The sequence below is a fragment of the Glycine max genome, chromosome 9 (assembly GCF_000004515.6).
Source record: "Glycine max cultivar Williams 82 chromosome 9, Glycine_max_v4.0, whole genome shotgun sequence".
Taxonomy (NCBI): Eukaryota; Viridiplantae; Streptophyta; class Magnoliopsida; order Fabales; family Fabaceae; genus Glycine; species Glycine max.
Genome location: NC_038245.2, coordinates 3,361,155 through 3,385,930, shown reverse-complemented (window position 1 = coordinate 3,385,930; position 24,776 = coordinate 3,361,155). Strand labels below are relative to the sequence as shown.

Genomic DNA, 24,776 nt, shown 5'->3' with positions numbered 1-24,776 from the left:
TACTAGTCCCACTTAATCAGCGCTAACACTCACACTAACCCAACAATAACGTTGTTGGTTCTAAAACACATAGGTACAAAAACAAAAACACTTCAATTTGCCTAGTAAAACTCTGACATGTAAAAAACACCACACACACACACACTCACTACTGTTCTTTCTCTCTGCCACTGCAGCCACAATCTATGAGGGCCGTTTCAAAACGATTTTGTCGGCGAGAGACGTTATTAATCATGTTCATTAACAGGGGCAATCACCAATTATTACAATTAATTTACTTGTTTTCCTGCTTTTATATTTTTTCTCCCCTTTTTTCCTCTTCAACATTATTCTATTCATTTCTATATTTAATTAAATAAAATACTATTCCTCCATCTCAAAATATTATGTATAAGGTTTTTTCACATAAATTAAGAAAATTAATATTTAAAGAAAATTAACATTTATTAGAGAATAATTTTATTAAAATATTTTTATCCTCTCTTAATTTTAATAAATATATATTATTAAGTCTTTTAAGATAATAATATTTATTATAGAATAAAATTAAAATAAATGTTTAAATATCTCATTAAAAAATGAGAACATTAATTAATTTTATTTTTTTTTCAAAAGTTAAAACTTCGGTCATTTTTTGGGATAGAGGAAGTATTAGTATAAAATAAGTAAGAATCTAACTAAATATTTTTAAAAATATTTATTAAAAAATTAAAATTAGATTTTTTTTTATGTGCCACAAGAAAATGTAAAAAACTCATGAGAATTGAAATTTAGAGCTTTTTAATAATTTTTTTTACTCTTAGTTTCTTAACCAGTACTCTTAAAGTACTTGTTAGCATTTTCCAATAATTAATTAATACATGCATGGAAATGGAAAAACTGTCATTATAGCGTAAATTGTGATTTGCTATTTACATACAAAGAAATTTCTTACCAAATATTTGTATATACATGTCCATGTATGAAAGGACTATTAAACTTCTCCTTTTCTGTGCGTCGATTAATGCTTATAATAATACTCACAAAACTGCATAAAGCTGCTTCTGTCGCCGTGGCTGGTTCTTCTTCCTCTTTTCTCTCTCTCTCTCTTCTCTCAGCTTCTGCTGCAATTTCTTTCTCTTTTTTTTTCTTTTTTATTTTCTTTTGGTTACTTGTTTCTGCTTTGGCACTAGCACCGGTTCTTGTCTCCCTTGGACTCTGACCCTGTTGTTGCCAGCTTTGACTCAAGAAGATGCTTGTAAGTACGTTTTCGTGGTTCATTTTGTTCTGGTTTTTTGTTAGTTTTTGTTTTTGCTATGTTGTCTTTGCCCTTTTGACCTTAGGCCTCCTTTCAAATCTGGGACTCATTGATAACTAAGAGGGCATTCTCAAATTTCAATCTTTGGTTTGGTTTTAGATGTTAAGTCAAAGTATGTGCGATGGGTCAAAGTTGGGTCTTGTTTTGGTGTTGCTTTTTTGTTAAACATGTGGCAATGGTGATTGATGTCAATGATGGGGGATTCAATTGGATCAAATTTCATTCCATTTGATCTGATATACTTGCATTCTCCTTTCAGATTGGAATTCTCTTTCAACTTCTTTGTCATCTGATGTGTATTATCTGAAGTGAATTACTTGGTCAATGATGATATTGTTTATCTGTTTCATTTTCTATTCCAATTAAATTGTGCTTGGATTTTTTTTTTTTTTTTTGTGTGTGTGTGGCTCTTGAGTCCTAATCTTGGGTATAATCCTGTGGTTAATTATTGTATTTGTAGGATATCATCTTCTGAGAATCAATGGGTTGCATTTTGCTTTTTCTACCCTCTTTCAGGTGGCATTGCTCTTGCTGGTGGCATTGAGCAATGCCGTTAGAGTTAATGGAGATGGAGGGCAATGTGGTTCCAACCCAACACTAGACCCTAGACCACACAGTGTCTCCATTTTGGAGTTTGGTGCAGTTGGAGATGGTAAAACACTCAACACCATTGCTTTCCAGAATGCCATCTTCTATCTCAAGTCATTTGCTGATAAGGGTGGGGCTCAGCTCTATGTTCCTCCGGGAAAATGGCTCACTGGAAGCTTCAATCTCACCAGCCATCTCACCCTCTTTTTGGAAAAAGGTGCTGTCCTTATTGGAACTCAGGTATTGCTTCTTCTTTTCACTAGCTTTTGATTGCTGTCTTTTTTTTTTTGTTGATCCTTTGTATGTAGAGATGGTTCATGCTTTAACATTGAGAGTGTGGAGATATAAGATTGACCCAGTGATTGGGAAAGGGTGAAGAGAGGGGGGAGAGGTTGCGGGTTCGAAGCCCCTGACTGACATTTCTAACAAAACTAACAAACTAACATTTGTCGATAAAAAAAACCATTTGAGAGTGTTTTATTATAAGGCTTTTGGTTTTCACATGTTGTTATTACTTGTTTTAGGATCCATCTCATTGGGATGTTGTTGAACCCTTGCCTTCTTATGGCCGAGGGCTTGAAGTTCCTGGGGGAAGATATCAGAGTTTGATAAATGGATACATGTTACATGATGTGGTCGTAACAGGTTTTGTCATCTCCCAAGTTTTTTTTATTTCTCTCTTTTCAAGCAAGCCTTTCAGGGCCCGTTGATTGAATTTTCATGTCTTTGTGTGATTCCTTAGGTAATAATGGAACCATTGATGGCATGGGAATGGTTTGGTGGGATTGGTATAGCACCCATTCCTTGAACCACAGTCGTCCTCATTTGGTTGAATTTGTGGCATCTGATTATGTGGTAGTTTCAAATCTTACATTCTTGAATGCTCCAGCTTATAGCATACACCCAGTTTATTGCAGGTACATGCTCTGTGCTTCTTATAGATATTAAATGAAATTATGCTTATTTTGCCAGAAAATAAAAGGTCAAACTGATTTTGTTATATGTAATTTGATGCAGCCATGTACATATTCAAAATGTTTCAATCTCTACTCCTCCTGAATCCCCTTATACTGTTGGCATAGTGCCAGGTTTGTAACAAACATATTATAATTATTATGCACTCTAGTTTTAGTCCTTGTTGTGAAAACGACATTGCTTCTAAAATATCGTTAGCTTACCAAACTTTGGTTAGGAGGGTCACTTTGGTAATGTTTGTGCACTTCATGTTTTGCAGATTCTTCTGATAATGTGTGTATAGAAGATTGTATTGTTGCCATGGGATTTGATGCAATTTCTCTCAAAAGTGGCTGGGATGAGTATGGCATTGCTTATGGAAGGCCTACTGAGAATGTACACATCAGAAGGGTGCAACTTCATGCATTTTCTGGCTCTGCTCTTGCATTTGGCAGTGACATGTCTGGTGGCATTTCAAATGTTCTAGTGGAGCATGCTCATCTTTTCAACTCAAATAGTGGCATTGAGTTCAGAACCACCAAGGGAAGAGGTGGTTATATGAAAGAAATTGTTATGTCAGACATACAAATGGAGAATGTCCACACAGCAATTGCTGCCACAGGTAATTGTGGCTCTCATCCTGATGACAAGTTTGATCCAAATGCACTCCCACATTTGGATCACATTACCTTGAAGGATGTCATAGGTACAAACATTACCATTGCTGGAAACTTAGCTGGAATAGATGAATCTCCTTTCACAAACATTTGCCTCTCCAACATAACCTTGTCCACAAATTCTGTTTCTCCTATTACTTGGGCATGCTCAAATGTGTCTGGTTTTTCTGACTCAGTTCTTCCAGAACCTTGTCCTGAACTTGGCAACACCTCATATGATTCTTCCTCATCATGTTTCTATCTGCTGAGTGTCAGTGGCAAAACTGCACTGCAGTGATAACAATCCTTTCTCAACAGAAGATTCTTATTCTTGAGTACCTTGCTGCTTGAAGTTGATGAAAAAGTGAATGGCGATTTGCCATCCAAAGATTTAAGCCACATTCTTTTCCAATAAGAGACGGTTGTGAGGATTATTCATTTTTTCATCCCTTTATAGATTTCCATTCTTGCATGTTCCTACCAGCACATTATTTGTACAGCTTCTTCATTTCTTCATTCATGTGTAAGGAAATTTTGGTAGTGCCGCCACAGGAGGACTCAAAAGAAGTTTGATAGTTTTTTGCATTAGTTCCATTGTGATTTCACTGTAAAGCATGTAGTGGATTTGGTGATACTTCAATTAAAGAAAGTTCAACTTTTTGTTATCGTTATCCATTGTCTTAGTAGTGATGTCATATGCCTGCAATCTTTAATCACTATAGTTTTCAATGAGTCAGAGAAAATATATGAAGATCTTTAGAACCTCTCGATTCTCCACTTGACATACCACATTTTTATGCTTTAATTTGTTGATTAACAAATCAATCTGTTTCGATTCAATTGGATCAGATAAGTGATTATAACAGTTTAATTTGTATTGAAATTTGAAGACAATGACAAGATTATTTTCAAATGTGACAGTCAACAAAAGTGACATGACATCAAATAATGAAGTGGGTGACTTTACATTTTGCCACATAGCATAAATATATCATATCTTTTGGCAAGCACGTTACCTCACTTTCCTCACTATTGCATTTGTCTGGCGTCATCTCACATTTGCACTCTTTTTTATATATGCAGCTCATTGCTTATGTGTCTGGAGAGTCCACAAACATTGATAGAAAATCTATAGTCTCCTTTTCAATAGCTAGAAGGATATTTTTTTTTTCACATTTTGAATTTTTGTTACATTATTTACGATCATATTTTTTTTATTGTGGTATCAGTACGAAGTTAATTCCATCAAAATTAGTGAAAAATCTTTATTGGAAATGTGATTGTACACAAAGTGAATATTTTTTTTTCAACATAATTTATTTCATATCCAAAAATTAATCAAAATTCAAACCTTGAACCACTTGGTTAAAAATCACAAATTGCTACTATTTACTATTTATATCAACCGTTAACCGTTGTTGATATTTACAATCCTATTTATAGTTTTATGTTGAAAGAAAAAAGACAAACTCATATAGGTCGAATATATGGATAATGTAAAAAAAATTGAAGGTACTAAATATTGTTAATTTTTACCCTTAGTCAAAGATAAACTTTGGTTATTTTATTTCATTTTTTTACTCTCAGGTATTTAAAAAAATTGATTTTTTTTTTTTTATGAAACCCAACTTCACAAAAGGCAGATACGAATGCTCCCACTTCAAGAAAACAAGATAGGAGGGTTCCTTTCAGACTTTTAGACCCAGGTTATTTGCTTTTGTTGTTGTTGATACTTGATATCTTTGCAATTGGGGTGAAGGGTTATAATTGGCTAGATTTTCCGTACCAGGCATTTATAAAGGAGATAGTGTTGGGCCAAATTATTGAATCCAATTTTGGGAGATCCACAAACTGATTATAGCCAATTCAATGCTCAGTTTTCCCTCATTGATAACTCAGGGGGTTGTGTTAGATCCCTGCATTTCATGATCCTACCCTACCATCATCCCCCATCACTCAACCTCAACCACCCATGGCTAAAAAGAAATTAGCATCTTTACGTTGTAGAATTTTGTATTGAGTTTTTTCATCCATATTTATATTTAATACTTACAGGCAGTTAAGATTTTTGTTAAGTTAGTTAAATAATACAAGGATATTTTTAATTAGTATTTTGGGATGTATATGGCATAAGATAAATGTTTGTTTTTACTTTATAATATCTTTGAATGTATAAATTATTTTTAAATATGAGTTTAATTACTGTTTTAATTCTTTAGTTTGGGATGTGTGTTTTTTTCACTGAATTTTGACAAATTAGTTTTTAATTCCTCATATAATAAATTGATACTTTATAACGATTTTTAGTTGTTACAAATTAATTTTTATATTTTAGTCGCTTGAATTTACATTTTAAAACAGTCGTAATGCTAGAAACCTCCACAAAGTATCAAAAATTGTCATAAAATGTAATTTATCATGTCAAACACTAAAAAAATCAATTTGTCATATTTTAAAATTTTAGGAACTAAAAAAATACACCCCCAAATTTAAAGACTAAAACAGTAATTAAACCTTAAATATATAATAAAATAATTTAAATTGTGATATTAAGTAATTTTTAATTATTCTCAAATTCTTTTAATTTTTTTTATTGAACTACAATTAAAGATGAGGATAAAAGACCATAAGTTAAAAGAGATAAATAGTTGAAAAGAAATATAAAGAAAAGTAACGTAATTTGAGATAGTGAAAAGAGAAACTTTTTGGGTGGTATATTCAGAATCACTCTATCGTGATAAGTCTAAACATCAAAGATAATATTAGTTTAACATTAACATTTTGAAAAATGTTAGAGTGACACTTGTTATCACAATTTTTTAATTTTTATAGGTTAAAATTTATTAAGAGTAATAAAAATTTATGGGTGTCACTTTAAATTTAGCGATTCTTTCTTAATTTTTTTAGTTTTCAAATAATTTTAATTAATTAGATGTGTTTGAAAGAGTGTATTTAAAGACCTTCTCCTTGCTAACCTTAATGTGTCCTCTTCATTAATCTAGACATCACCTTTAAGATAATACTTGTTTGTTACTTTACTCACGCTACCACCATCAGGTGCTGCTTCAAACTTAATCTCATGAGCAATGGATGCAAACTTATCCTTCAATGCTTGACCTTCAATCAATGAGTAATTGTAAGTAAATGTGTCCTCGTCTATCTCGTTAATCCGGTTCTTAACACTTTTCACTTGGCTGCCTACAAGAAAAAGGAAGGTCATGTTAAAGGTTAAAACTTCAAACTCACTTGAGGGTAAATTAACATATATATCTCAGTTGTTGATGAGAAAACCAATTTGACTCTTCTAAAGAATTGGTATTACTTTATTCATGCTCACTTTAGAGGAATCAAATTCTTTACCAACAAATTTGACTCTTCTAAAGAGAACAACTCACTCTAGAAGATAAAGTAACAAATCTCGTTGTCCATGAGAAAATCCATAGTTGATATCACGTGTACATGCATAAGAAATCATGAATACGTTGTATCAACAGTTTTTTTTTTCTCTTCTAATCAACGGTTGATATGACTTACTTTATTCAACCTCGCTTTAGAGTAGCCAAATCCTTTATACCAACAAATGTGATGCTAGTAAGTATAAATTTTACTATAAGTCTGTGCTAGAAAGTTATATGCCTTCAACAAAGTTAAACTGTTTGATGCTTCCTGGCCCCCCATTTCCTTGTATGATTTCAATGCTCTTCACAGCATGTGGCAGAAGTTTTGGAATGAGGTCGTGAGCATCAACAACCAAGGCCTTGAACAACCTTGATGGAGAGATTGGAGAGGGGTACTCATTTGTGTCAGTGTAAACACCCATGCTAGAAAGTGATATTAGGACACCACACCACTGCTAAGGAACTATTAAGTGCTTGGTGAACTTGGAATGAATAAGATGTTGAGGGACTCTTATAAAAGTTATTTATGATGCCTAAGTTATCCCCCTTTGTCTTTCTTTGTCACAAGGTGCTATATTACTTTGTTTTTGAGATTTGTTTCATTGAATTAAAAACTTTAAAATATGTTTGTGATACCTAATAAATATCTAAATTTTTTAATATTTTTTTTTTGTTTTTCTCTATGATAAAACAATAATTTTACTTTTGATTCTTGAAGTCCCTATAAGTTAGAAATTTTTTTATTTACACCCTCATAAAAAATTTATTTGTTATCGGTCCCTTTAAAAAATTTATCAGAACCAAACATAAAATTTAAATATTTATTAATAATCGAAAACATATTTTAGCCCATTTAAAAAAATAAAACAATTTCAAGATTGGCCAGAAAAGGGTGAAACTGTTTCTTGGTACAAACTTTGTAGCTTTCGTTTGCCAAGTCAAAACCTGACTCAACAGAACAACATGATGGTGCTCAATAGCTTAGAATATCTCAATAGCTTGGCATCTCTATCATATGATAGGGGCTCAATTAAATATAGTTATCCGTATGTCCCAATAAACTGATTCATGATTGATGGAATGTTAATAGGAAAAAGAAATCGAAGCCTCTGAAAAGAAATCGAAGTTTCTAATTGGTCTATATAGTTATTCCAGTTAAATGATTTGGCGTAACCAAGATACATTGTGGAAGCACGAGGTTGTAGGATACGATGATCCTTTGCATTTGGACAATTCACAATTGCTATCAAGTCAGTTTTTGTGTCGGAACTTTCAAGGAAGGATTTGCCATTTTTTTGTGTGGAAGTTTATCCTAAAATTCTTCTTTGAGGATTAAATTGTTTCATATTATATTTAGGAATCAGTAATACTTTGTCATGTGATATAATGTCACAATATCAATAATATAATTAAATATTCCTTAAAAATCCTTGGCAGTTTGTTTAGTTCTTGCCTAGAAGAAATCGGAAATGGAAATGGAAATGGTTTTAGTAGACGTTGCTTTTTAGTTCCAAAATGCACCATCACTCTGCTCAGATCAGCTGCTTTTAAGATTAGAAAAAAAAAAAAAAAACTGAGACATAGGTAATGGTCCAAGTTCCCACAATTCAAATGTTAACTACTGTGGATGGATGATGATTGAGGTTTCCTCATGAGGGATTATGTTTATCTTGAAGGACCAATCAATATACACTATAAAATTCATTTTTATGACTTGTAGAACATACGTGGTTTGATTACTTAAGATTTGTTGTGGTGTAGAGCAACAACAACAACAACAACAACGCCTTATCCCACTAGGTGGGGTCGGCTACATGGATCAACTTCCGCCATAATGTTCTATCAAGTACCATACTTCTATCCAAACCATTAATTTCGAGATCCTTTTTTATAACCTCTCTTATAGTCTTTTTGGGTCTTCCTCTGCCTCGAATTGTTTGTCTTCTCTCCATCTGGTCTACTCTCCTCACTACAGAGTCTACCGGTCTTCTCTCTACATGCCCAAACCACCTAAGTCTATTTTCCACCATCTTCTCTACAATAGGCGCTACTCCAACCCTCTCTCTAATAGCTTCGTTTCTAATTTTATCCTGTCGAGTCTTACCACACATCCACCGCAACATCCTCATCTCCGCTACACCGACTTTATTCTCATGTTGGCTCTTGACCGCCCAGCATTCTGTTCCGTACAAAATCGCCGGTCTTACCGCAGTCCGATAAAACTTTCCCTTTAGCTTGATCGGTACCTTTGCATCACATAACACCCCCGATGCTTTTCTCCATTTCATCCATCCTGCTTGAATGCGATGATTCACATCCCCTTCAATTTCCCCATCATCCTGTATTACAGACCCAAGATATTTAAACCGTGTGACTTGAGGGATAATATGGTCTCCTATTTTCACCTCTGAGTTAGAAACTCTCCTTCTTTTGTTGAACTTACATTCCATATACTCCGATTTGCTTCTGCTTAGGCGAAAGCCATGTGTTTCTAGAGCTCGTCTCCAAGTTTCCAACCTCTCATTCAATTCCTCCCTCGACTCTCCAAGGAGGACTATGTCATCTGCAAAAAGCATGCATCTCGGCGCTATCTCTTGGATTTGTTCCGTGAGGACATCCAGAATTAAGGTAAAAAGGTAGGGGCTAAGGGTTGACCCTTGATGTAAACCAATTGTGATGGGAAAATCGTCTGACTCTCCACCCTGTGTCCTAACACTAGTCGATACCCTATCATACATATCTTGGATAGCTCGAATATATGCAACCCTAACCCCTTTCTTCTCTAGAGCTTTCCACAAAATCTCTCTAGGCACTCTATCATACGCTTTCTCCAAGTCAATAAAAATCAAGTGCAAGTCTTGTTGGGCCATGCGATATTGCTCCATCACCCGCCGTAATAAATAAATCGCTTCCATGGTCGACCTTCCCGGCATGAAACCAAATTGATTCTCAGTAACTTGAGTCTCCTTTCTTAATCTCCGTTCGATCACTCTTTCCCATAATTTCATGGTATGACTCATGAGCTTGATTCCCCTATAATTTTGTTGTGGTGTAGAGCATTGATTCTTTTCTGTCCATGATTTTACAATATAAACTCTGATTTACCACTGGTATGACTGACAACATTAACATAGAGCCTCATGAAAATAACTCAAATTTTATTATAAGCCATATCATATTTGGTTTCAAAGTAGACTATATAGGCTGAGTTTAGAGAACATCAAAATATAATGTAATGCATAGGTGCCCTATAATATATCCCTTCAATGCTTCAAGCATAGGCCTCAGGGTTTGCCACAAGATAGGCATCCACTACCTTGAGGAGAGCCAAACCTTCCTCAGTTGCAGCCTTGAAATCTTCCTCTTTGACATCAACCCCTACTTTGGGATGATACTTGCTGACATTCTTGATCTTGCAACCTCCCTCTTCGGTGGCCTCGAACTTAACCTCATGTGCAATTGAATCCACTTTTTCCAGTGCACCATCCCCCTCGATCACTGCATAGCTGTATGTCAACTTCTCTTGGTCTATTACATCAATTCTATGCTTCAAGTGTTTGATCTTATCACCTGCATTGAAGGCATTACCAATAATGATCTCTTTGTTAGTCATTTCAGTTTGAAACCTACCAAAAGATATATGGCATTATGGTTAGAATATATTTAGAAAACCAAATCTTTAGGACTTAAAGGTGAAAACTAATGACTGGTGAGCTTTACCTCACATGGTATGAGAAATTATTATATGATCTAGAACAATCACGTGCTTATAATCTCAGTTAATCTGCACATGACATGTAACCAAGTTTTTCAATTTACGAAAAAGAGTTAATAAAACTCGTGTCATGTGGAGATTATCTGAAACCATAATAGACTCGGTTCATCCAATAATTTCTCCACATAGTGCATTCCCTGGCCTTCAAGGTCAGGGTTTGCAATTGGGTGGGTATTTTGAGCTCTCATATGCCAATTTCCCCACACCACCTTGGATCCCAATTCTTGGTCACAAAAAATATCAACAAAGAAATAAATGATAAAGTGAAAATTAGTGTGGAATGGTACAACTGGCCTTCAACAATTGTTATCTCCTGAATGCTTCCAGGGCCTCCATTCCCTTCAACCAGTTGAATATTCTTAATGGCCTCGGGCATCAGCTTGGGAATGAGGTTTGGAGCATCAAGGACCAAAGCCTTGAACAACCTTCCTGGCTGGACAGTGCTAGTAAACTCATCTGTGAAAGTGAAAAAACCTACATGTTGAGTTTGAAGTGAAATACAAGATATGGCTAGAAAATTAAGTATAGAGAGCACTTCGAAATACTGTGGTGTGAGATATCAGAGATGTGTGTACTTATGATTGAAGAGGATAAATAAGCAATTAATGTTACATTTGACAATATTTCAACAAACAACCACTATTTTAAAATGGACCATCCCCTTGCATGCCTTATTAATTCCAAATTTCCAATGAAAGTCTTTGTTTCCTTTACCTACGTAAAAATCTAATCAAACAATGCAACCTCTGAGCCTTTTACTCCTAATCTATGCAGTGATAACACAAATCACACACATTGTAGGCTAATTAATAATATACTCTGGTCTGTTTTTTTCAACTACTTAGGAAGCTTTGAAGTCTATAATTAATTTTACTTTGTCAGTACTAAAACCTTAGAGTCTAGCTAATCACAACAATGTGTATTTATGAGATTTTTTTTAATGAAAACTTTCAAATTTTTATTTCGTAACCTTAGGACACTGGACAAAACCTTAACATTTGTAAATATTAAGGCCAGTCCAAGCTGTAATGGATGCCTCAAATTTCCAATATTTCCTTCAGCATGACATGAATAAATGGTCACTGACTCACCGCTATTTATAGTTCCTTCAGCATAGGCCTCAGGGTTTGCCACAAGATAGGCATCCACTACCTTGAGGAGAGCCAAACCTTCCTCTCTTGCAGCCTTGAAATCCTCCTCTTTAACATCAACTCCTTCTTTGGGATGATACTTGCTAACATTCTTGGTCTTGCAACCTCCCTCTTCAGTGGCCTCGAACTTAATCTCATGTGAAATTGAATCCACTTTTTCCAGTGCAGCATCCCCATCAATCACTGCGTAGCTGTAAGTCAATTTCTCAAGGTCTATTGCATCAATTCTATGCTTCAACTGTTTGATGTTACCACCTGCATTGAAGGCATTACCAGTAATGATCTTTGTTAGTCATTTCATTTTGAAACCTACCAAAAGATAAACGATAGTACTATATTATGGTTAGAATATATTTAGAAAACCAATTCTTTAGGACATAAAGGTGAGAACTAATGACTGGTGAGCTTTAGCTCACCTGGTACGAGAAATTATTATATGGTCTAAAACTATCAGATGCTTATGATCTTAGTTAATTTTCACATGACACGTAATCAAGTTTTTCAATTTGTGAAAGGAGTTAATAAAACTCAATTCCAAGTAATGTGGAGATGATCCAAAACCATATTAGACTTGAATCATGTAATAATTTCTCCACATTGTCAATTCTCTAGCCATTAAGTTCAGAGTTTGCAATTGGGTTGGAATTTTGAGTCCCATATGCCAATTTCTCCACTCCCACTTGGATCCATATTCGTAGTCACAAACAACAACAAAAATGGTAAAGTGAAAATTAGTGTGAAATGGTGCAACTTGCCTTCAGCAATAGTTATCTCCTGAATGCTTCCAGGGCCTCCATTCCCTTCAGCCAGTTGAACATTCTTAATGGCCTCAGGCATCAGCTTGGGGATGAGGTTAGGAGCATCAAGGATCAAAGCCTTGAACAATCTTCTTGGCTGGACACTGCTAGTGAACTCATCTGTGAAAGTGAGGACCACCATGTTGCTTAGAAGTTTGAAGTAAACTACAAGTTATGGCTAGATAGAAACTCAAGTATAGGCTGCACTTGAAAATGCAGTGATGTGAGATATCAGCTGAGATGTGAGTATTTATAGATGAATAGGATAGATGACCAATTAATGTTACATTTGACAATCTTCCAACATACTACCAAGGTGCATGTCCCACTGTTAATGTAAAATGGACCGTCCCCTTGCATGCCTTATTAATTCCAATGAAAGTCTTTGTTTCCTTTACCTACGTAAACATCTAATCAAACAATGCAAACTGTAGGCTAATTAATAAAATACTCTTGTATGTTTTTCTTCAATAACTTAGAAAGCTTTTCTTTTTTGTTACCATCTTATTGATATGGAGTATCCATTGACTTTTCGGATAACTAATCTCTATGAGAGAACTTAGTTGATCACCTATAGTAAGATTCTTTCCTCCCAATCACGTTTTTTTCATTCACAAAACTCAAACTCGAAATCTTGTTTAAGGAAACAAATTCAATACGACTCAAGTCAACGACTTGTTGGTAACTACTTAAAAAGTTTTGAATTCTATATAATGAAATTAAGTCCTGTTTGTTAGTATTAAACTTCAATATTTTTAAAGATTAAGGCCAGTCCAAGCTGTAATTGATGCCTCAAATTTCCAATATTTCCTTCAGCATGACTTGAATATATGGCCACCGACTCACCGCTATTTTAAGTTAAGAGAATCACAGCCAAACATAAATGAGGGGGTTGGATTTCTATTTTAGTGTCTAATTCAGTTGAGAATTTATTGGCTGCAATTCATGCACCCACAAGGATCTCAACTCAACTTTAATTAAGAAGCAAATAGAAAACATCTTACAAAGTGAAAATGATGTAGAAATGGCTCTAGCATATCATAATACAAGAGCAAATTACATTTTATTAACACAATAAAGATTCATTTCCTATTGTCTATTGTTCTCCCTATTATCATGCATGTTGATAGCCATCAGTGATCATAGACATAGTTGCTATTTTTACACACCATAGATCACAACCACCTAGTGTGTCTTCTTGTTTAAGGCAACAAATTAATATCGTACTCATTGATTAGTTCCCATTCCCTGCCCTACCTTGTAGCAGATTGCTTTGAAGTTTTAATTAATTGTTTGACTATGTACGGAGAAAAAAATAAAATCTACGTAGAAAAATAGAAGTTGATCGAAGCTTGTGCTATTTAATGGCCGAAATAGGTAGTTGTGGTCGTTATATTTGTTATCTCTCAGTTCAGCATCAACATGTTCTTTCTCTCTGATAAGGAAAAATAATTCTAAAGAACGAAAAAAGTAATGCTAATCTAAAGGTTAATTTTTTTTAAAAAAATAATACTCAATTTATTTTGAAGAAAAATATTTTAAATTACCTAATAATATTTTCCATTTCTTCCTGTGTTTTTAGTTTTTATTTGTTTTGACTTAAAAAAATAATTCTCCTATATTTAATAAAAAAATTACATTAGATTTTATTTTTGATCCTCACAAGTATTCCATTCCAAAGCAATTATACTTCAGACATCATCAAACACAAAAATATGAATATCTCTTGATAAATATTTCAATCTTGATCTACCACCTTATAAAAAACTAATCATATCTATTAAATTGAAATACTAACAATCAAACTAATTTAAATACACATTATATGTAATAGTTTTTTTTAGAGAGTTATATGAAATAGTTAAAAAAGTAATAAAATTTTACTATCGAAAACTATGTTAGAAATACATTAAAAATAACAATAAAAATTATATTAATATCACTTTTTAAAAATAAATAAATAAATTAATAATATATGTAATGTTCATGAAAATATTTTTTTATATATTGTGGTTTAATTACAAACGGTTATGTTAAGTATATTTTATTTATATTATTATTTAGTTTATTACATTTATTATATTATATGTTATTCTTTTTTAAAAAAATAAATAAAAAGAGAAATTAAACCCAATGCAAAAGAGAGTCACCGGACTGGAAAAAAAGGAAATACTAAAACATTTAAAATAACGTTGGATCAGTCTCGAAGAAAACCATCAGAAACGCAGTGAATCTCCAGAAATCATTTTCTCTACCTCTGAAAAAGGTTCGCACCCTTCTGTGCTATGCTCTGTTGAACCCTTTTGTGCTCTGTTCGAATCCCTTTGTTGAATACTTCTGTTTGGTGCACTTTGAATCGTAATTAATTATTGTATGTTACTGTCCTTTTCGAATCCATGGTGCTGAAGTGGTTCTATTCTTCTTGATAATTGATATTCTATTATTTGAATTTATGAATTGATTTTCAGAAAATTTCAGTTTGAGATTGCTAGTGGCTCTGAACTTCTGAGTAATATTGATGTGCGAAAACAAAAATGAAAGTTCTATCATCTATGGATTCTATGTTCTACTTACTCTGTGCTTGTGTTTCCAGAATATAGAACATCTCTATTATTTTTGTTTGTTAGTAAGGTTTTACATTGTAAGAACATAACAAGTTCATTTATTATGTATAGAACTTTATGTGTGACTTTCTTTTGTATGAATTATTTCTTTAATTATGACTTATGTCTTGGCAATGGACTAGTGGATTAGCATGATTTGAGTAATTTTTTTAGATTTTCTAAGGTATGGTTTAATTTTTTATGATTTTCTTAAGTATAAAAATTTACTAGTGGATTAGCATGATTTGAGTAATATTTTTTAGTATTGGATTTTAAAAAACAGATTTTTGGTAGCCCATGAAAGTTGAAACACAAAAAGGATCGCAGATCAAACACCATAAAACGTAGTAGCATACGATTCTATGAGGTGAAGTGTGATTCTGAAAACCTTGAACATCGCTCCTCTCCTGCCAGTGTAAGCTAGATTGTTTGATTTTCTAGTCCGTGGAAGACATCCCTAATTTGTTTCGCACCGAGCAAAATACAATTCGAAAGACAAAAAAAAAAAAAAAGGTTTCGACTTTCCACCCGATTACGATTCCTTCACCCTTCTTAAGGTTTTTCATTCCTTTTTTCACCACGCGCTTTTCCAATTTAAAAACCAATGCATCATCATTCTCTGCTACAATTGCTTGCAGGATGGCAAATGCTGCAGAAGATTTCTCCCAATTCGGGATTTCAAAAGAGGTACTTTGCTTGCTATTCCTTTACTTTCATTGCACAAACACTTAAAAATGCACACTTTTAGGGAAGTAGGGCATGTTTTTATTTGATTTTTTTTTCAGGAAAAAGATAAGCTTGTTGGGGAATTGATTAGGTACATGCTTTTCAAAACCCATCAAAATTCTGGGTGCCCCATTAAGAGAGAGGAACTCACTCAACTCGTTACGAAGAACTATCATCAGCGTAACCTTCCTACCTTTGTGATCAATGAGGCTAAGGAGAAGCTTTCCTTTGTATTTGGCTATGAAATGAGGGAGCTTCAAAGGACCCAACCTTCTTCCAAAGCCCGGACACAGTCCTCCCAACAAAGTGAGCATTTTGCTTCTTCTTTTTTTATTTTTTTTTATTTTCCTTCTTGGCTCATATAATGGCTCTGAGTGATTGGATATAACTTTTCAATAAGTGTTTGTATGAGAAGAAAATAAGAAGTTAAAATGAATTGAGTTACTCTCGTGAGTTAAAATTAGCTTATATATAAGTTAACATCAGTATTTGGAGAATTGTTAATGAGAGAACTTCTGTTGAAGTTGAAGTACAGATGTTGATTTAGTTTATATGAGAAGCTTAATTCATTTTACCTTCTTATTTTTCTTATTCTATAATTGACATGTTCTAGAATTTTTTGTGTGTGTGTGAATTTTTAACAACAATTTGAGCATGGCCTTGTGGGTGATGGGTGGTTGTCTGCAGAAAACAGCGGATTGTTGATGTGTTTTCATGTTGGCTGGATTGTGTTTTCAGTTATTTGTCATTATGAATATTTTAATGGGCTGTTGCTGGGGTGTTATGAGTCATGTAGTGTTATGAACACGGATTGTTGTATTTTTTATCCATGGTTTGAATTCAGGACCTGTTACTGCCTTCTTGAATTGTAAGCAAATATGGATGTACTACTTTTATATTAATTGATTAGCAATATACTACTTCCTTTCAAGGTTTTGAATTGCAGGTGTGGTTTCGTTTTGTTTGGTGATATTGCAGACAAATGCAGCCACAATTGCAGTCAAATTGCAGTTTTGGACACCCCAAAAACCTTGATGTTGCAGCCAAAATCACGGTTGCAGACCTTTTTTAAAACCTTTCTTCCTTCCTTTAAAATCATCCTACACACTAGTATATTCATTGAGATAATAATTGATGATTGGTCTGCCTTTGTGGTTGCTTTGGCTGTATGTTTAGTATCATTTGAATTTTGAAGAACTCTGCCCTTGACTCGTTATAATACTTTTTACCTAGTAACTGGTAGAGACTAGAGAATCCTCGGGGTTCATTTAACATTGTTTCTATCGTTAAAAGTGTTGTGCCGATACATTTAGAGGAAATGAGACTTGCTCTTTTCTTGTTCAAATTGTTTGTATTTCCAGGATTTTTCCAACAATGTTTTAGTTGTTTTTTTCAGGTGTTGCAGATTCGAAATCATATATTCTCATAAGTCAACTTCCTCCTAATGTATATGAAAAATATGTTGTGGATGTTAATACTGCGCATCTATCCGGATTCACTTTTGTCATAATTAGTATTGTATATCTTGCCGGTGGTAAAATTCCAGAAGGTATGATTGCTAATTTAATCTCATGATGCTAAAATTATGTATGTACATATGCATATGTACCCGGTATACTTATGCAAGTCAATGCTACTTCTTTAAGGTCTCTTGGCAAATGTCATAAATACAAAGCTTCTGCTTTTTACATTTTGCTTGTTATTGGCTTAAACTCCACTGAAATTTCACGTGCAATTTATTTATTTATTTTTATCAGTTTTCAAGTGCAATTCTGATACTGTTATTTTAACACAATGGAAATCCTGGTGAGAGTATTGCAGAAAATCTATGGAGCCAAATGAGGAGGATGGGTTTGGGTGAAACTGAATCAAGTCATCCAGTCCTTGGAAATGTTAAGCAAGCATTTGAACTTCTTGTTCAGCAAAGGTGAGACTTGTTAATCTGATGGGTTTGAATTACAAGGTTCGTTGCATTTTTTGGCACCTCTGATTTCTAGCAAAAAGCAATGAAGAATTACTTCATTCATCTTTTTCTTTGTAGGTATTTACAGAAAGACAAAGTTAATGGTCCTGAAGGCAATACTGTATATTATGAGCTTGCTGAGAGAGCTTTAGATGGACCCATGAATGACAGGATTAAAGAATATATCTCTCAGGTAATTTTGGGAAAGTAAATTATATTAGTTTGTGGTTAGTTCTTTCTTTTTTTGATTCATTTAACTCAATTTAATGTTAGGCAATAGGGGTGCAATTCAATATACAGTTTAATTATGAGCTTACTCAATGCTCATATCACAGACAAGGGTTTATGCCATTTGATATCGAAAGTTAATTGGAATCAGTTTAAAAAAACATTTTGATAAGCTGCACTAAGAAGCTTATTGAAATAAGTTAAAAAGATCTTATGGAAGTTTATAAGCTATTTTTATAAGTTCAAACAAGTTCTTCATAAGCTCCTTCAAATGCTTCATAAATGTCTTGTGAAATTCTTTTATGGGACCTTCAGCCAAATGTTGATCCATGTTGCTATTTATATTATTAAATTGTCGCTGAATGAAGTAGTCAACATTGAAAAAAACAGCTGAAGCAAATAGAGCAGATTGTGTTGAGGATTGTTCAGATATGTTTCACTGCAGACCAAGGAGGTCTAAAATTTTGTGGCCTGTCTCTGTGTAGCACCAGTGTTACCTATAAGCAAACAGAGAACAAGTGATAACTCAAATATTCGATTTATTTAAAAATAAAATCAAGGAAATATAGTTTTTTTTTTGTTTCAAGTGATGTAGGGATTGCTGTTTCTGATAACAACCATTGCTTTGTCAAATAAATATCATCTAATGTTGGTTTTGAATAATCCTATTATTTTACTTGTGCCTTTCTGAAACATCGTTTCTCTTGCAGATTGTGCAGGACAATACTTCAGTGGGTGCTGCCTAAGAGTTGCTAGCTCATCAGTGTCTAAATGGTTCCGATTGATTATTGATTTTAAGCCCGAAAACTCTTCAAGAATCTCAATCTAAATTTTGTCTTCAGCGAATTCTGCTGATTGGATGTTTTGATGTTTTCAAAGATTTAGGTTCAGATTTGCCAAAGTTATGTAAATTTGAATTTGAGTTGTGTATATAGTTACTTAATTAGGTTAAGTCCAATCTTAATTTTATGTATGTTAGAAAGTAACTAATTGTTACTTTTTTGTTTAGATGCTTGGAAATTAATGCAGATGACAAACCAAATGAACCTAATCGAGTTTCATTTTGAGTTTGAATTGGTCACAAATTTTTCTTCTTATTTACACCCTTGAAACGTTAATGTGGTGAACAACTGGTTGAATTGGTAAAATGTGATTCATACAATTGTTTCTTGTCTAGAGAGGAATGTGTTCGTAATGTATGGACAGAAGGAAACAATTGTTTGTGGGGATCTATTTACAGGGGAGTTAGAAGTTGGCCCAAGAAACATACACAACATTATAAAGAATTAATTTAATTATTTAATAATTTCCAACATATCAATAATTATAAAATGTAACTTAATTGACAACACCGTAATTATAATTAAAATCAAGATGAATTCATAACATTATTAAAACATAAGCAATAATCACTTATCATGTCACATAAATTTTAATTTAAATTATTCATTATATTTTACGGATTAGTTCTACAATATGATGTACACACAAATAATTCCTAGTTAGTCCTAAATAATCTCACTTCTCACTCAAATCAAGTAATTGAAGCTAAATGCATGATAGCAAAAAAAAAAAAAAACAGATGAGTACCACAATCAACATGTTTTAGTTGTAATCAGGATTAGCTACAATATAATCCACAAGAGCATGGGTGAACGCCTCAGATTTTTCCTTGTTATCCTTCAAAAACTCTTCTGTGAGTTGTGCATTGTCTTTAGTGTAGTATTTGACTGTAGACTAGATGATGCATCATTCATCAAGGACTTTGCCACCAATTTGTACTCATAACACATCTTCTCCAACGGGTCCAGCAATACAAGTACACGTAGTTTTCTTCATCGACCACATCTACCTTTTGTTTACATATCCTATTCCAATTCATAAAATTAAGGTAGATATAAACCATGAATTATAAAAAAAGAAAAATATCAAGAAAAAATTGTATTTTTTTATTAAAAAAAATGCTTCACATGTTATATAACAATTTAATAGTGAATAACAGTATATAAAAATATATTAATTGTCAATATGTATTCTAATTAACATCTTATTAATTTAATTTAAAAGTATGATGACAAAAATATAAGAAACTTACTATAAATTTAATTTCAGAGTTAAACTTAATTTATCATCAGCAAAAATGAGCTTCTTTAATGGATTTAGGCCCTCCGTCTCCAACGATTTCAGCACCCTTAACGAAATTTGGTATAGCTTTTGGCATAACCTTGTCAAAATCGAAGGCCATGGCTTTGTATAGCCTTGCAGGAGCCACGGCACAAACCTGCTTGCGTTCAGTAGTGACAATTCCCATTATTTTTCAGACAGAAAGGATTAATATGAAAGTAGAATATATATATATATATATATATATATATATATATATATATATATATATATATATATATGAGGGTTTGTTAATTGCTTTGCTCTGAATTATGAGTGTAAATTTGTGGATTGTGGTCGTGGATATGGCATTTTATATAGGCGTTACTGGGAAGTGGGAAGTTCCCCTAATACGCAAACTCAATGTTCAGTTAGTTTGAATACTTTTAACAATAATCTGCCTATATAAATAATGAATTAATTAATGAAATAGTCAAATTCAACGAAGGGACTTTAGAAGGAACCAGGCCCTTCTTGATGACTTGTCATATTGTTTAATGTATCTACGAATCAAAATTCTTAGAAAATGTATAGGTTTTATTGATCTTTTATTATCATTAGTGTTTATACATAGTAATGTATATACTGATCTAATCGGACTTATATTCAGTGCTAAGCCGAGTAGATTATTCAAATTTTGAATATTTAATTAATTTAAATAACATAAGAGAAAAAATTTATATCTTATTCATAAGATAATATAAATGTATGATCTTAATATCAGAAAATATTTTTATCAGTAGAAAGATAAAATAATTATTTTATTTTTTTCTATTTATATGATTTGAAAGAAAAAAAAATTAAAATCAAATAATTTAATCTCTAGCTCACTATATAAAAGACCGTCAAAATTAAATAAAATATTCTGATTCCAACTCACCTATTATTGCATACATATTTTTATGCCTCTAACGAAATATCTCTAACTAGTATCATTGTAGATTGATGTTCTAGTTTCAAATTATCTAATAATTTCTTGACAAATAATAAGGGAGAGATTGAAGAAAATAATAGATATAATTTTGGATGATATGTATACAATTTAGCTAGGTAGTTGAATTGAGTAGCTGTTTGCACAGTTGGGAACAATTTAGCTAGGTAGTTGAATTGCTAAATTTGTGGAGCAAATTAAACGCTTAATATGCCTGGCCCGAAATATAGTACGTATTAGTAGCAGAAAGAGATAATGCAATATTACTAATTAAGATTCCTCTCCATTATAGTAATATATTTACTGCAGAATACAAATGACCAAACACGTCAACACCAACACACGCACATTTTCATACGTATACTCAACCAAATTCACCGAATTATAATAGTAACACTTTAAAAATGTTACATAAATAAAACCGACACTTGCTCACAAAGGAAATTAATTAAACCAAACAAAGCCACATGATACAAATTAACTCCAACAACCAGATCATAAGCTTATATAATTATTATTGCATGCATGCAAGTGGTTTGAAGGATAATCATTGAGCAGGATTTGCCAAAACGTAGCCCTCAATGGCCTTGAAAATTCCAGCACCCCTGGCCTTTGTTTCATCACGCACTGCATCTGAGAGTGGTGCATCGTCTTTGGTGTGGAATGTGAGAGTGGCCTTGGCGATAGAGCCATTACCATCAGTGCCAGGAACCACCTTTGTTTGGAATGTAACCTTCTCCAAACTTTCATGCAACCCCGTCCCTCCCACTATGCTGTAGTCGTATACCAAGTTAGCCTCGTCAATTGCATCCACTTTTTGCAGCACGAAACTGGTTTGGTCACCTGAAACCATCATATATAAATTGTACATACACACACAAATGAATAACGAATCAGCTAGCTAGGAGAAGCCAAATCAATTGTCACTTAAAATTAGAGATAGAAAAAAAATAATCTATACATAAGGGTGACAATTAAAGTGGGTCTACTTGCCTCGCCCTACAATCAACCTGGCCTTAAGCAGGGTCCGACGGGTTGACCATTTAAGAAAAACAAGTTAGAAAACATAACTCATTTTGTTTAGATGTGTGTTGGCATGTTAGTCTACCAAAAAATAAAATGATGGATTGATGGATCATAAAAATTGTGGATTATTGAACTACCATGGTGGGTTTACTCACCAAAATCCACCCAAAAATAAAATAAAAAAATATTTTAATATTTCAATTCTTATAATTTAATTTCATTCAAAGAGTCATGTATGATTTATTAAGTAATTATGTAATTCATTATAGACAATCCTCTTGAGCGTGTGTGTGTGATATATGAGAAAATTTCTACAAGGAAAAACTTATTTCATATTTTTTTATTTTATTTTACTATAATATTTGTGGGAAAGCTTATTTAAACAAACCTAAATAAAATTTGAAAATTTCTAATAACGTAAGTTAATTTTTTTTTAAAAAAAATCCAAAAAAATTAAATCTAACATAACAAATAGTTCGAATAATTGATTTTTAAAATAGTTTTGATTGAAAATCGGTTTAAAATTCAATTTATCTTTGACAAAATTTAATTTTACAAACAGTTTCAAAATTGGATATTTAAAAATAATTTTTATTTATAAGCAAGTTTGAAGCTAGTTTTGACAAAAAAAAAAAAAAAAAGCTGAATTTTGAATTTAATCTATATATTAGGTTTAGGACTAAATTTATTTTGATATTATGTAAAATTAATAAATCATGTATTTCCATTCACGGGAATTAATTTTGATCATATTATTACAATAAAATATTTGAATTCATGTATATTATCAAAATAAACTCCTCTCACTCAAATATACAACTATTAAGCTAAAAGTAAATATGGTCAAGAAACAAGTTAACACAAAATTAAAACAAATGATTAATATTATTTATAACTATTAATAAAGTCCATTCTTTTTTATGTACATGTTTTTTATTTATAAATTACCCTTTAATATGCATTACTGTTTTTATGTCATTTGTAAACCTTTAAGATGTAACTCACGTCACTTTTTTTTTTTTAAATCTGTTATTACTATTTTCTTTAACCACTTTTTAATTTCTTTTTTTTTCTTTTCTTTTTTTAAAATAACGATAGCAATACGAAGTGTCTCTTTTTGAACCAGTATTAATAAAATCATTTTAGTGTGACTGCATAATTAAAATTAACTGAGAAGCTCTTCCTAGGACCAAATATTATGCCTCTAATATATATACATGTATAGTATATACTGACCTAATTAACTTCCTAAGGTCAGTCTAATAATAAGTGATTGGAATAATATGCATAGATCATAAATTTAAATTTTAATTAGTTCGATCACTATATACAACAACAAAAAAAAAGTATATGTACACTAACCTTCACTAGCTGTTATCTTCTTGACGGTTCCGGGTCCTCCATTTCCTTCAACGATTTCAATAGTTTGGATGGCCCCAATAATCTTTGGGATGATAGTGTCAGCATCTTTTGTCAGAGCTTTGTAGAGTGTTGCCGGAGCCACGGTGGAGGAGTTTTCCTCATCAAAAGCAAAAGCACCCATGACCGATAGAGATAGAGAAAGACAAATTAACACTATTAGATGGAGATTAGTATATAGTTTGTGATGCGATTTATGGCATGGGGAGGGATGGTATTTATAGCCACACACAGGCTACAATTCTTACTCATAAATGCTACTTAGTTAGCTGAACAAGTTCACTGTGGTGTGGTTGATCATCCATGATCGTGATGTTTAATTATAAACTAACGTGTCGATCCTTGGTGTCGTATTTGGCAATTTTTTTAATGGGATTGGCCGGGAAATTATGAGTAAGAATTAGTCAAAAAGAGACGAATAAATGAGTACATTTGATTTGTGTTATAAATAATAAAATTTATCTAAAGTAAAGGCTAACAATAATGTAGCTTTTTTAATACTTTAAAACTAACCATAGGTTCCACGTATAATTTTTCATCTATAAATTAACTATAATGCGTTGATGACACGTTTGTGTTGCATAAAGATAAAGTTTACTATATACTCCACATGGTGTAAGTGTAAGATACCCTAACTCATCAAGTTTAAGGAGAATTCACCAAACTAGGTTTAGCGGAGTTCGATGAAATCAAAAGCGCCCAACGGGACAACAATCTAATGCAAGTAGTTGAGACAAATCAAATGTCTGATGGAATACTTAGATGTAATTTTTTGTGTGCTTTTGAAATTATTTCTAATTAAAATTAAAATTTTATTTTTCGTAATTTATATTAATCTTTAATATAAATATTTATTATGTAGATTAATGAAATAGACTTTTATTCAGATTAAAGAGCAACACTAAAACTTTAAACTGGAAAATGGATTTTAAGATTCAAACAGCTTAAAGACAACAGTTAATAGATTAATTGAAGTGATTGATCCACTAAATGATAGGTATATTTAGAATTACTTTTAATATCCAGAATGATTCAAAAAGTTCGATGTCACCAACGCTTAATTAAAATAATAAAAATATCCCAAGAATTATTCTCTCTTTA

The 24,776-nt window shown here is 32.6% G+C and overlaps 5 protein-coding genes across 9 annotated transcripts; 2 read left to right on the top strand and 3 right to left on the bottom strand.

Moving 5' to 3' along the window:
• Positions 1–948: 948 nt before the first annotated feature.
• Positions 949–4,166, top strand: LOC100806574 (probable polygalacturonase). 2 transcript variants are annotated; one of them, XM_006586848.4, is made up of 6 exons: positions 949–1,241; positions 1,758–2,125; positions 2,410–2,530; positions 2,628–2,802; positions 2,903–2,973; positions 3,120–4,166. In XM_006586848.4, exons 1-6 carry the CDS (start codon positions 1,232–1,234, stop codon positions 3,791–3,793), a joined length of 1,419 nt encoding a protein of 472 aa, XP_006586911.1. In that variant the 5' UTR covers positions 949–1,231; the 3' UTR covers positions 3,794–4,166. The 2 variants fall into 2 exon arrangements, with proteins under 2 accessions (XP_006586911.1, XP_003533248.1); XM_003533200.5 differs by having other exon boundaries at positions 957–1,237; positions 1,814–2,125.
• A 2,327-nt stretch (positions 4,167–6,493) lies between these two features.
• On the bottom strand, positions 6,494–7,315 carry LOC102664797 (major strawberry allergen Fra a 1.04). The gene is made up of 2 exons (XM_026123626.1): positions 7,132–7,315; positions 6,494–6,693 (listed from the first exon to the last, which is right to left on the bottom strand). The coding sequence occupies exons 1-2, from the start codon at positions 7,313–7,315 to the stop codon at positions 6,494–6,496; spliced, it is 384 nt and encodes a 127-aa protein (XP_025979411.1).
• Positions 7,316–10,024: 2,709 nt separating this feature from the next.
• LOC100306381 (SRPBCC ligand-binding domain superfamily protein) lies at positions 10,025–12,836 on the bottom strand. The gene is made up of 4 exons (NM_001251017.2): positions 12,575–12,836; positions 11,760–12,074; positions 10,963–11,124; positions 10,025–10,463 (listed from the first exon to the last, which is right to left on the bottom strand). The coding sequence occupies exons 1-4, from the start codon at positions 12,756–12,758 to the stop codon at positions 10,165–10,167; spliced, it is 960 nt and encodes a 319-aa protein (NP_001237946.2). The 5' UTR covers positions 12,759–12,836; the 3' UTR covers positions 10,025–10,164.
• Positions 12,837–14,745: 1,909 nt separating this feature from the next.
• Positions 14,746–19,088, top strand: LOC100798069 (melanoma-associated antigen F1). 4 transcript variants are annotated; one of them, XM_041005357.1, is made up of 8 exons: positions 14,746–14,882; positions 15,503–15,727; positions 15,856–15,906; positions 16,005–16,251; positions 17,342–17,494; positions 17,767–17,872; positions 17,987–18,101; positions 18,847–19,088. In XM_041005357.1, the coding sequence occupies exons 3-8, from the start codon at positions 15,859–15,861 to the stop codon at positions 18,880–18,882; spliced, it is 705 nt and encodes a 234-aa protein (XP_040861291.1). In that variant the 5' UTR covers positions 14,746–14,882; positions 15,503–15,727; positions 15,856–15,858; the 3' UTR covers positions 18,883–19,088. The 4 variants fall into 4 exon arrangements, with proteins under 4 accessions (XP_040861291.1, XP_040861290.1, XP_003533239.1 ...); XM_041005356.1 differs by having other exon boundaries at positions 15,503–15,731; positions 15,855–15,906; XM_003533191.4 differs by having other exon boundaries at positions 15,503–15,732; positions 15,858–15,906.
• Positions 19,089–21,468: 2,380 nt separating this feature from the next.
• LOC100305867 (SRPBCC ligand-binding domain-containing protein) lies at positions 21,469–23,949 on the bottom strand. Its single transcript, NM_001250982.2, has 2 exons — positions 23,619–23,949; positions 21,469–22,073 (listed from the first exon to the last, which is right to left on the bottom strand). The coding sequence occupies exons 1-2, from the start codon at positions 23,797–23,799 to the stop codon at positions 21,778–21,780; spliced, it is 477 nt and encodes a 158-aa protein (NP_001237911.1). The 5' UTR covers positions 23,800–23,949; the 3' UTR covers positions 21,469–21,777.
• Positions 23,950–24,776: the final 827 nt, after the last annotated feature.